The 12,077-nt window shown below is 35.9% G+C and overlaps 1 protein-coding gene across 1 annotated transcript in view; it reads right to left on the bottom strand.

The window, feature by feature from the left end:
- LOC142343040 (uncharacterized) overlaps window positions 1-11,595 on the bottom strand; it is a 20,620-nt gene extending 9,025 nt beyond the window's left edge. Inside the window, exons 1-2 of the mRNA XM_075394727.1 lie at window positions 11,066-11,595; window positions 7,755-10,875 (exon numbers count right to left, since the gene is read on the bottom strand). Coding sequence (XP_075250842.1) covers window positions 7,755-10,875; window positions 11,066-11,595 — 3,651 coding nt within the window. The remainder of the gene's footprint in view (window positions 1-7,754; window positions 10,876-11,065) is intronic.
- Between the last annotated feature and the right edge of the window lie 482 nt (window positions 11,596-12,077).

The following is a 12,077-nucleotide window of genomic DNA, read 5'->3' as shown; positions in this document are numbered from 1 at the left end:
TTTAGACAAATCAGCCAAAGTTGTTCAAATCTGCTTTTGTAGGACAATTGGTTGATCTCAGAAAAACGAAGTATGTCGAAAAAAAAAGATTTTATTATTGGCTTAGTATATTATCAATTAATTTTCAAAAGCATTGCACTTGCTAACTATGACTGATTTCTTTAATTTGTTTCATTTTTTCAATTATTAGTTTCTTATACTTTGAAAACATTAGGTGCACAAAATTCAGCAGCCCAGGCCTGTATTGAATCCGGAAGCTGGAGACCAAAATGTCCTATAATAATTCCAACATCACAGATTCCAGCATTTGAAATTAATTTATGCAATACTTAACCTGTTGAGTTTGAGTCATGTGACAGTCCATTGGTATTGCGGGATTTATAGAAAACTAAATTTCTTTTTGGTCTGAATCGAGTTTCTATGTCCCCAATAGGTTAAAGCGACTATTTTTTTACTCAGATATCTCGTAGTTCGTCGTTTCAGAGACTAAAACTCACTGAAACTGATGTATTTTTAAACACAAAAGTCACTGAAAGTAAATGGTCGCTTTACATTGTGCTCTCAGTTTTGTCATTAAAAATAATTTTCACTGAGACAAAAAATCTTTTGTTTGGTGTTCTTCTATGACGTCAATATCTACTCACATGTAATTTATTGCAACACTGAAAAAAAATGAAACTTTAATTGGCGTGTAATATGCTGCAAATCAGACTGGAGTTTGAATATAATGATGCAGAATGAAATGTGCAATTTTTTTCAAAAAAAAGAAGGGATTCGGATTTTTAGTAAAAAAACAAAGTAATGTCTCTGATGTTATGACATTAAAAAACCATATTGCGATAAAAAAATATTTTATCAAAACCAAGCAAAACTGGAGGAAATTGCGCATCACTTGTTAGCAAAAGTGTACAAATTTTAACCTCAGAACATATAAAAAAGCTTTGCATCCTATTTTTGGCGCACTATGGAAAATGTTTAAACACATTATAAGTATCTTTTTCATTACTTGCGTAACTCTGCATTGAATTGCGTTGAATGTATCCATTTTCCGCAGTTAATAAATCTGTAATCCGCAGTTGTGCTTGCCATAATGCACGTTTTCGAAAATTTGGTTTAAAACCTAATAAACATCTACTTGTGGCTGAGATAAAATTCAACAATGTTTTCTTTTGTTTTGATTTGTATTTCAGGAAATACACAACGATACGCCAGCCGGTAAAATGCGTTTGAGAATTGCATCACTGAACACTCATAAAGGACCCATCCATGCAAAGAGAGAGAAAATGCAGAAAACGCAGATAGAAATTGCTTATGAACTCAATTAGAAATCAGAATCCCTTATTCAAATCTTATTTTATATCATTGTTTCCTTGGTTTCAAAAATTTAGATGTTTAGTTGAAGAGAGACAGTTGCGATAGTCCTAGCAGTTTGATTATCGTTCATGTCAAAACAAGTTAATGAATGGAATGTTTTTAAAGAGCTGTGAACTCCATTGCTTCATCCGAAAAGACCATCAGTTCAACTATTCTGAAACCCACTTTCTCACCTTCTCGTATATGAAAATCAAAATCTCATTTATGACGCTCACTTTGTTATTGTGAACACTAAAAAAATCATTTTTGACCGTCAGATTCTCATTTTGGCCGCTTTAATTAGACGATTTGTGGAACTGATCATTGATTTCAAAAAATCCTTTAATCTTTTAAATATGCTGAAAATCACCTGAAATTATGGTATGAAAAATTTCATCACCTGAAATTATGGTAAAATTTTGTTGTTTACGTTATTTATTATCAACTTGTCAATAAAAGCGGAGAAAGAATGCAGGAGTTTTTACGGCAAAAAATAAACGTTTTCATCCCCTTTCTCTCCAATTTTTATTGTATTTTTTTTCTTGCATTCCTCAAGTAATGAATGTTTTTCAATTGAATTATTCCTTTCAATTGAAATTATTGTAGAATTCAGTCAAAGTTCAAATTAACTGAAACACAAGCTGTCAAAATACCCCTGTCAACAGAGACCTTTTTACTGATATCAATTGAAAACCACTCCTTATTTGAGACAAAAAACCGTAATTATTCCATATGCGGTTTTTTACAGAAAGATTTCTCCCTAGAGCACTAGTAATTTTGGAGTTAACAAGTTGTTAGAGAAAAAACCTGTGTTTTATAAATAAAATAGGCGTTTTATAGATGAATAATAAAGGTGCTAGGTTTATTAATGAAATAGTTGAAAATCAGCAACGGAGCATAAGAAAAAAAAGAAATTTTGAAAAGTAAAATTTTGTCTGCTGCAAAAACAATTATACATAACACAATCTTAAAAACTGAGGATTTCTCGAGGACGTCCAATGTTGATAAAAACCAATTATTTTGTTGACATTGATTTAATGCACAACTCAATTGATTAACCTATCGTAGCCTATATGGTATATTTCGTAGCTTCAAAAAACCTTTACATGCTCAATTAATGAGGCTTCAAATTTCATATGCTCAAAAGCGCGAATTACGTTAGACACAATTGCGGTTTATAGATACATTAACTGCAAAATATATATACAATCTTTGCAAGATATGGATACGTTCAGTGGTAAAAGCTAACACCCAAAGACGAATCCCCACCTATTTTTAAATTGAAAATGAAATTCCGCATAAACCGTGGAACCACTTTTGAGAGAAATAGACACTAAGCTTGTCTCCTAATATCGCAGATTTTAGCTGAATAGCTTTCAACTAATTTTACTTTGGCGCGAAGTTTAGGGTATACCTATGCGACGCTATGCTTGAATACGAGTGTCGAGTCATATAATTTTTTCACTTTTTTTCCATTAACGTCATTTCTCATCTTGAATTATCAACGAACTTTGACTTTGATTAACATCTGATTAAAACTGTATATCACATCAAAATTTCTCGGGCATCGAAAAAATCTCCTTCGCTCATCAGAAATGAGCATCCAAATATTTTTCTGGCCTGGCAGGGGTAGGATATCGTTACTTCCCTCTGGATCAAAAAAGCAACTTCTCAAGCGCAAGAATCATTGCACCATAGCGTGCTTGAGTTACATATGAAAAGGTTGGCCAATAAATAAAGAATCTCTGTTAGCAACATGTGAAATTGCCGTGTCAATTGTCTCAAAATTTTCTTTCATTCAAAAAGTTTGATCGAAAAGAAATTTGTGCTAGGAAAACTGAAGGTCACAACGACAACTTTGTCTGTTTTGTCAGATTTGATTCGTTAAGTTTTTTTTCAAATCAGAAAGGAATTTGACTTGGCCAGTACTGATTTCCTGTCCTTACACAGCAAAGTCAGATCTCAGTCGTCTCTGTCAGATTTGGCCGGACGTTAAATTCAGCTATGCCATTACATGGGTATTACAAGAACATTGAGGAATTTGGTTGCATTCGAAAGCTACGCCAGTGATATTGAACGTAAGCGATTTCTGCGACGGCAAAATCAGCCAAAGTTGTTCAAATCTGCTTTTGCAGTGCATTGGGTTGATCTCAGAAGTACGAAGTAAGTCGAAAAATAATTGCATTATCGGCTTAGTTTATTATCAAATTTTTTCAATAGCATTGCGGTTTTTAAAGATTATTGAGTTTTTGAATTTTTTTTTAATTATGACTCTTATATTTTGAAAACTTTACGGGTACAAACTTCGGCAGCCCAGGCTGGTATTGAAGTCGGAAGCTGACAAACCAATATATCATATAATGTTTCCCACATCATGAAGTCCAGGCAGCATTTGAAATTAAATTATGCAGAGTCTAACCTGTTGAATATAATTTAACAGTCCATTGAGATTTCGGGATTTGTAAAAGAAACTAAAATTCTTCTTGATCTGAATTAAGTTTCTATGTCCCCAATAGGTTAAAGTAAACTATATATTTACTCAGATATCTCGTGTTTCCTCATTTCTGACAGAAAGACTCAATGAAACTCACCAAAAAAAATACGGAAAGTTAATGTATATCTGAGCGCCTTCCATTGTGCTCTCAGTTGTTACGATAAGATTGTTTTTCACTAAAAAAACTGTTTTTTGTTTTGCATTCTCCTTCTGAGACGTTAATATCTAATCACATGTATCTCAAAAGCAATACTGAAAAATACTGAAACTTTACCTGGCGTGTACTATGCTGCAAATCAAACTGAAATTTGAATATGACTATGCAGAAAGAAGTGTGCAAACTATTTCTTAAAAAAATAGGAATTCGGATTCTTAGTAAAAAACGAAGTAGTTGAGTTTGTAGCAGATTTTTTTTCAAAGCGGGAAGAACAGCTTGCATGCCAACAAAACGCAGAGCTTTGACGACTGAGTGGCTGAATTATTCAAAGCTGCCGAGTAAGAAAAAAAATTATCGTCAATATTGAAAAATGACTTTCAAGTGAGTGATGATGTACGTTTTTGAATTCAGATTATCTCTTCAAATTTATAAGCTGGAAAAAGGAAATAAATTTATGTGAATTTATATATATATATATATATATATATATATATATATATATATATATATATATATAGGATACTATTGGTTTACTTTTTACCTGTTGAAATTGATCACAAACTTGTTTCTCACTCGAAGGTTGAAAACAAATCAGAACATTTGAGGAAGCTGTTTGATTAATTACAACATAACGGAATACTTTGGAGGCCAAGCTTTTATAAACAAAGGAAGCAGTAATTTCGAGCAAAACTACAACACTTTGAAAAGAATGAATTTAGCTCAATAAGCCATTGAGATCTCATTTGTATATAAAAAATTGATTTCCCGTACCTAACTCTTAGTTGAATTCAGCACTGAGTCAGAGTCTAAGTCAGGTCACATTTTGCACTGAACTTGTCTGATTCACAGCTAATTCAGTGGTTCTGTCTGATTTATGCTCTGATTCAGAAGAATAAAGAATATTTTCTCTGAATTTTGCTCTGATTTAGATAAATTCAGAAAGCACTTCACAGTTGCTTCTGAAATCCTTCTGAATCAGTACTAAATCATAAAATTTCTCTGAAATTGTTCTGAATCAGTACTGATTAACACTGAACCTTAGGTACGGGTTTGTCTTGGCTCAGGGTCCGCGGTGTCGTAATTCAGCTTGATCAGCTTCTGCGGTGTCGTAATTCTGGCGCGAAAACTACCCAGGTCAAAGTCCCAGGGGAACCATCAGTCACTACTAAGGAAAAGTAATCCCATTTTTGTTCAAATGGTCCAGCATAGCGTGCATGGTAGCAACTGAAGTAATGGTTAAGTGACTCTACTTGAAGTCACTGAGAACTTCTGGCGTTTATCGAGAACCGCGAAGCAGTTCTAGATATTAAGTCAGAATTTCGAAGTGATTTCTGCAGAGTCGCTTAACCATGCTTAAAAAACGAAAGGCGCACGTTTTAAAATGACGAAAGTCAACGAAATTCAACTTCTGGCTGAGTACCAACTTCTGGCATTTTGACTTCTGGCACTGCAGACTTTTGGCATTTTAAAATGTGCACGTGAGTGTTTTAAGCGCAAACCAATTCTGGTTAGACTCATCTTTCCTCATGTAAGCACGAAGGATTCTCTAAATGGCAGTTATTCCGACAACGCATTCTGAGTTATGTGGCGACTCAAGAGCTGAAAAAAGTGATGCAATCCAGACGATCTCAGATAATTCAGACGCTTTTCTTACCACTCCCATTATTATGAGCTAGATTGAATGCTAGGAAAAGATTGGTTCTAAAGTTAGGTTGAAAGTGGCTGAAAAAGCAGGTTGGAAGTCTCTTATTCCTGTTATGAGATATTTTATTCAACTGTGAAAGTGAATTAAATTTGTGGCTATGGTCAGGTCCAAATTGAGGTGCCACTGCTAGCCAGTGCTTAAAGGCGAGACAATTGCGATGATGGTAAATTTCTGTAATCTTTTTGAATAATTGCGATAATTACAGTAGTAGCGTTTCAAAAAAAAGCTCTTATTCTATAGAGAATTTACAGCTAAACTCAATCCAGTTTTTGAAGACGAACAATGTTGAACCTTTGCGTTGATAATTGTTTTCACCGCAGTTTTTCATTTCTTTTCAGCTTTGAGTTAATTCTCAAATAAGACATCACATAAAATAGGACGATACAATTTTGAATGTGTTCACTACAATGATAAGAGTATGAAACATATAGAGGCCAGAATTCTATAAGCAAATCTGTTCTATGGTTGGAGCCCTGAAGAACGCAGTTTTCACCTGCAATGATGAATTTTAGATAACTCAGACTCGAAAAAATTGAGCACTTTAGAACCCATTTTCTAATCATTGCTAATTAAGAATAAATAATAAAAATTTTTGAGCTGGACAAATTTACCTGATTCCGATTTGGTCGCAGTCAGAGCTGTGCTGAATCTGATTTTAAAGCAATTAAGCTGGGGCTTAAAAATGAATTTCTAGTAATCAAATTTATTGCGAATTTTTTTGTTGGCTTCCCACAAGTTCAATAGAACAGACTGAACAATAAAAGTGAATTATCAAATAAGATATCATATAACATAGGACGATACAATTGAATGTGTGCAATCCAAAGTAGTAATAATATCTGCCATGTTACTGGAGGGGGGGGGGGGGTCCGGACCCCCCCCCCCCCCCTACAAGAACTTTCACTCTGTAAAAGTTGATTTCTTGTACTTTTGAAGAAACTTTGAGAGTCTTATTGTTTTACCTACTTCGATCTTTTGGATTGTAAGTTCATGTTATTTGTACTCTTGGGAAATAAATTTGGAGAGTTTGGAATAATTCCTTCCGCGCGCATGAGTGGGCTGTTATGCCTAATTTGAACTTTTATTGAGCTTTCGAAAGTGGGGATTGTTTAAACTTGTCAAGTTTTGTTTACGGTGGGGGATTTTATGTGGAATTAAATCAAAGCGGAGCGGGCTCTTGGAAACTGAATTTCAAAACAAAATTAAATTAGTGCGGTGTGTTTTATTGATTTTGAAATTAATTTGCTTCGGTGTATGAAAAGTGTTCCAATTAATATAAAAGTAAATGTATGGCTGTGAAAGCAGTTTGGAAGTATAAATTTGGTGAGGGGAATAAAGCAGGGCCCTCGGTGTTAGAACTGAACCGTTTCTTGGCAAATGTTTGGAATAAATTCTTTTCTGTTAGGTTGAGATAAATGTTAAATCACCAAAATGAGCCTTCTGAAGAGACTATTTCCTATTTCTTCTCAATTGTATTGCGTCTAAAGAGCGAACTAAGTGAAAATTGAAGCTATTAAAAAGAATGCCAGGACACAAATGTGAGACTTGTGAGCTCACTTTCAACAATTTTCAAGAAAAATTAAAACATTTCACAGAAAATCACAAAAACCGATATATAAAATATTGTTCAAGATGTCAGGAAGCCGTTTATTTTCTTCCTCAGTTTATCAAGCATAAAAAGCACAACAAATTTCTTGAAACCAACCCATTATACTGTTCTCGATCTCTTGTTTCGGGGAAAATATTGGACAAAATTTGCCCTTTCTGCAGGCAAATTTTTTTTTTATAAACAGGAGCTCGAGAAGCATTTGAAAAGCTTTTGTCAGTGCAAAGTGCAAAGAATATCCGACAAGAGGACTGGGAAATTTCCTTAAAGTAAGTTTTCTTCTCACCATTGTATAAAAATATCATTATTAATATTTATCTTTGTATTTTTAAATTTTCCGTTCTATAAAAGAAGTACTTATTACAATACAAAGAAAAATAACAGATTACTCAGTGTCAGAATCTACAATATAAGCACGGGCACGTTTAATCGAGATTACTGGCGATTCCTCATTTTCCGAGAGTGTTACCTCTGAAGAGTTAGTAGATTCAACACTATCTATTTGTCTGAATAAGTTATTGCTTAATGTTGCTTGCTTCTTTTTGTTGCTGATGCTGGCTAATGTTGCATTCTCACTGCTTGAAGAGCAGCAATCTGGGTTTTCATCAGCTTCAATGAGAATGAACGGGTTATTGATTTCCTGGTCAGACTCATCACTTTGTTCCGATAAATTTGAAAGGTCAATAACATCATTCAACTCTTCATTAGAGTACGAGGGCTGATGAAAACCTGGATCGGGTGTTTCCCAGCCTGAGGCCTCCCCTCCTTCAGGAAGTTCAAACACGTTATAGGGTTCGTTCAATTCGTCTTCCCGGTCGGTTTCGGCACACAGTTTTTTTGAAACGTATTCATCACGCAAAGAAAAATGTCCGAAGGGCAGTGTCGTTTTTTTGTCTGTATTTATATATCTTTTGTCGTCGTATGCGCAGAGGGCAATTTTGTTCAAGCACACAGTTTGTAGTTGATGTTTAAGTGTTGACATTTTGATGTTTTCAAGTCTCACTACGTTGCTCGTCTCCAATGTCTCTTTGAACATTTCATGATTTAATTTGGCTTGCACGAATTTTTTAGTTCCTTTCGCCGACATTTTGTTTTCACCATTACTAGCAACAATCGAGTAAAGTTTAGGCTTAAGGGCACAGAATTCTTCTATTGGCGTTCCTGCAAGTTCGTCTTTGAACTTAAGCACCACCTTTGCATTCGTTTTGTCATAGAGTTTGTGGTCGCTGGGGAAGTTCGAGAGATCAAAGTATTTTTTCAGGGTTGAGTTTTTTGTCAAATCATCATAGAAACTATTCGTTTTAACTTTGTATACGAATGAGTCCGTATCTGAATACAGCAAACTGCACTCTGTTTGTTTTTTCATTACGTTGTAATGAAAATCCAACATAAACAGCTTTGAAAGCTCAAGAATGCTGGCTCCAATAATTGTTGGTTTGTTCCATACTATGGATTGGACTTTCTTTGTGATAATTGTTAGGTTCTCGTCTATGATTTTTATCGATGAAATATTTCCTTTTGATGTTGTTTTAAGTAGCTCCTCTTCTGTGCGAACAAATTTAACGGACACTCTATTTCTCAAACTTTCACATAGCTTGCCAAAAGTAGAGTTTGACATAAGTTTGTAGAAATCCTGATCAAGCTTAGAGCTAGCTTCTTGACGTTTCTGTGTGTTAAGTGCAATATAACTTGCTAACCACTTAGATTGATGAAACTTTGCTGCTCGATGAACTCGGGTGACCTTAATTCCGCTATCAACATAGAATTTGAGGTTCCGGTAGTGAACAACATAGTTCTTCTTTGGGTGAAACGTCTGTCTCAACTTACTTGATTTCGACGAACTTAGACTTAGAGCGCTTCTAAGAGTTGTCTGATAGTCACTAAGTTCTAGGGTATCAATTGGTTCCTTGTCGGGTATCAATGGGTAGTCTGCATGTTCATCATGTAGAGCATCAGGGTACTCTAGATCCACCTCAACATTGAAACCAACATCCCCTTCGTCGTCGGTCTGCAAAATCGTTTTTAGTGCAACATCTTCAATCAATTCAAACTGATTCAGGGGAAGAGGGAAATGCAACATGATTCCCCCGTAAAGGTTATTAGCATCAATATAAAAGATTGATGAGACTTCCTTTGAGCTATCAAAGTTAGGCAGTAGAGTGTTGTTTGCAATCTCTAGTCTTGAACTGTAGATGTAGGGCAGGCCTCCACGTATCATTTTCTCTGCCATTTCAAGGATCAGTCGGTCTGTCAACAGCTCAATTTCGGGCTTGCAGGTTTTCAGAAACACGTTTCCAGAAAGGTTTGAAGCTGTGTATAACTGTGCACAGTCAAGGCAGTATGTGTCATAGCACACAGAACGCAGCTCCTCGAACCAGCATGACAGCTGTAGCACATCGCCAGTGAGATATAGCTCCAGGAATTCCTTCAGACTTTGGCAATTGAACTCGTTGAGGTCATTGACATACGAGTAGGGAAAACTTCCCTTTTTCTTCAACAAGTTGCGTTGCTCAGTGGTATAGCCTCGGTAAAAGTTGTCAAGAATACTGAATTTATTGTGAGGCAGAGTTTGTACAATTTTATCGAGGCTGCACGGCATAAACTTGAAACTGTCAATAAAGCGCATGTACTCGTAAACAGTGACTTCATCTCGCTTCCTTTTTCGTGTTTCAATGAATACACCAAAATTTAGTGCAATGAATTTTTCGTCGTTTGTCGGTATCACTTCAATTTTTGTTGACTCTGAGGCTGTATGCAAGGACTTAACTATGTGATGTAAGTCATAATTCATCATGTTGTGGGCAATTACGGGCGTGAAGTTGAGTGTTCGGCGCTTGAGGTTGCATTCGTCGTGCGCGTAACCGATGAATTGACCACTGTAGTGACAGTGGTCTAACACTTTTTCGTTGTCATTGTTGAAAGCAACATCACAAATCCAACATCTCGAGAATGTACTTTTCAAAGGAGCGGCTCCAATAAATTTAGGAAATTTCCTTTTCTGATGGTAAAAGAACCTTGCAAGTTTTTCGATTTTTGTAATGAAGCGTTTCATACAATCGGGGCCTGTGTAAATGTCAAAATGTATTGGTTCAGGGTTGTTATGTTCGACCACAATTAAGCAGTAACTACACGGTAAATGGTGTTCCAAGGCACACGTGCTTGAAGTCATTGGGTTACTTTTTGCTGTTGCTACAGGCACAAGTAGATATTCCAAGTCCAAGTATACTACAAAAGGTGAAAACCACCTCGCGGCGTAGTTTTCGAACTTTAACTTGTTGTTAGCAGGATCGGGCATCGTGATTTGCAGAGAATCATTTTCCAAATACGATTTCTGATGTGCTAATAGCACATCCGCTGACGAACAAATGTGAAAACAGTTCCTGCACAGCTCATTTCTATCACGATACTCTTTACCGTTGATTTTAGCGACAAGTTTCATCAAATTGATAATGAGTACGTAGTGGTATGTCTGTTCGTTTTGTAGGAGCAACAAATCGAGTACGAATGGGAAATTGTTGCCTCGTGACAGCCTCAATGGTAGTAATTGCTTCGTCTGATACCTTAAATATGAAAAATCTCAGACTTTTTCTGGATAGTGAGGTTTTTTAAACAGCAAAATGTTAAGAACTATTATGATGAACGAAAAATTTTTGTTCCCCTTTTTTTAACGATTTTTTGTTTTTGTTTTTGCTTTTTTTTACAAAAAAATAAAATCACATTTAAATACAGAATAATACGATTTGTTCTTACCTGAACACATTAACTTGTACTTCATTGAGTTCCTCAAACTTTGATATGTCCTGTAGACTCATTGGCATTTCAAAGTCCCCTTTCGGTTGCTTTGCTGATGGATTTTCTTTGCTGTACGTCAGAACGTTGGTGCGTGACCTGAAGCATGGTGTTGGCGGTTCTAATTTTTCTTTTTTGTAAACCAGATGGTATCCAGCTGTGTAGCAGTAAAGGAAACAGTTATCATCGTTTGCATTGTGTATGTTTATCAAGTTCGAATCTCTTCTTAGCGGATGTTCCTCATGAAACGGTATGAAACTGCTTCCCCGGAGAGGCACATATTTGGCCAGCTTCAGGGTAACTTTGTCTATTGAAAGTAGCTGCCACCCACTTCCGTAGCTTGAAAACGAAACAAGTTTTGAAACAATGTTGTCGACAAAGTCTTCAAAAATTTCATCCGAAATCCCTGAATGATATACGATTCGTGTATTCGTATTGAAAAACACGCTCAATTTTTCTTGATTGTCATCCAAAGGTTTCTGAAGCGTCATTTCCACTACAAGTTGAACCTTTTGTGGAAACTTGTGCGTGTGTTTTTGGACTGTTTTCGAAATTTCGCCCCGGTTCCTGAACAGATATTCCATAATGTCTAAATCCCCCTGGGCAGGCTCAAATTCGTAGTAGTTTACACCATTGCTAATTGAACAGACTGTTGGTCTAGACGTATCAACTTCGTGGGTTTCCAAGTCCAAAATGGGCAGACCATGCTCATTGTTTATGTGCTCTGCATATTCGAGTTTTGTTTGAAAACCTACGCGACAAGTATAGCAGACTTTTAAAATGGGCTGTTGATGAGAAATATGAGAATGCTTACGCAGTGTAGGAAGACTTCTGACGTTCTCGAAGCACTGAAAACAGCTGAAAGTCGGTATATCTGGAAAAATTTTATGTATATTTTTCATATGCTTGTTAAGGGACCTTCTGTTGGAGAGCTGAGCAGAACAGTTCGGACACTGAACTGGCATACTGTACA

Source organism: Convolutriloba macropyga, chromosome 7, assembly GCF_964194025.1.
Source record: "Convolutriloba macropyga chromosome 7, txConMacr16.3, whole genome shotgun sequence".
NCBI lineage: Eukaryota > Metazoa > Xenacoelomorpha > Acoela > Convolutidae > Convolutriloba > Convolutriloba macropyga.
The sequence above is the reverse complement of the archived record's forward strand: the minus strand, read 5'-3'. Positions and strand labels throughout refer to the sequence as shown.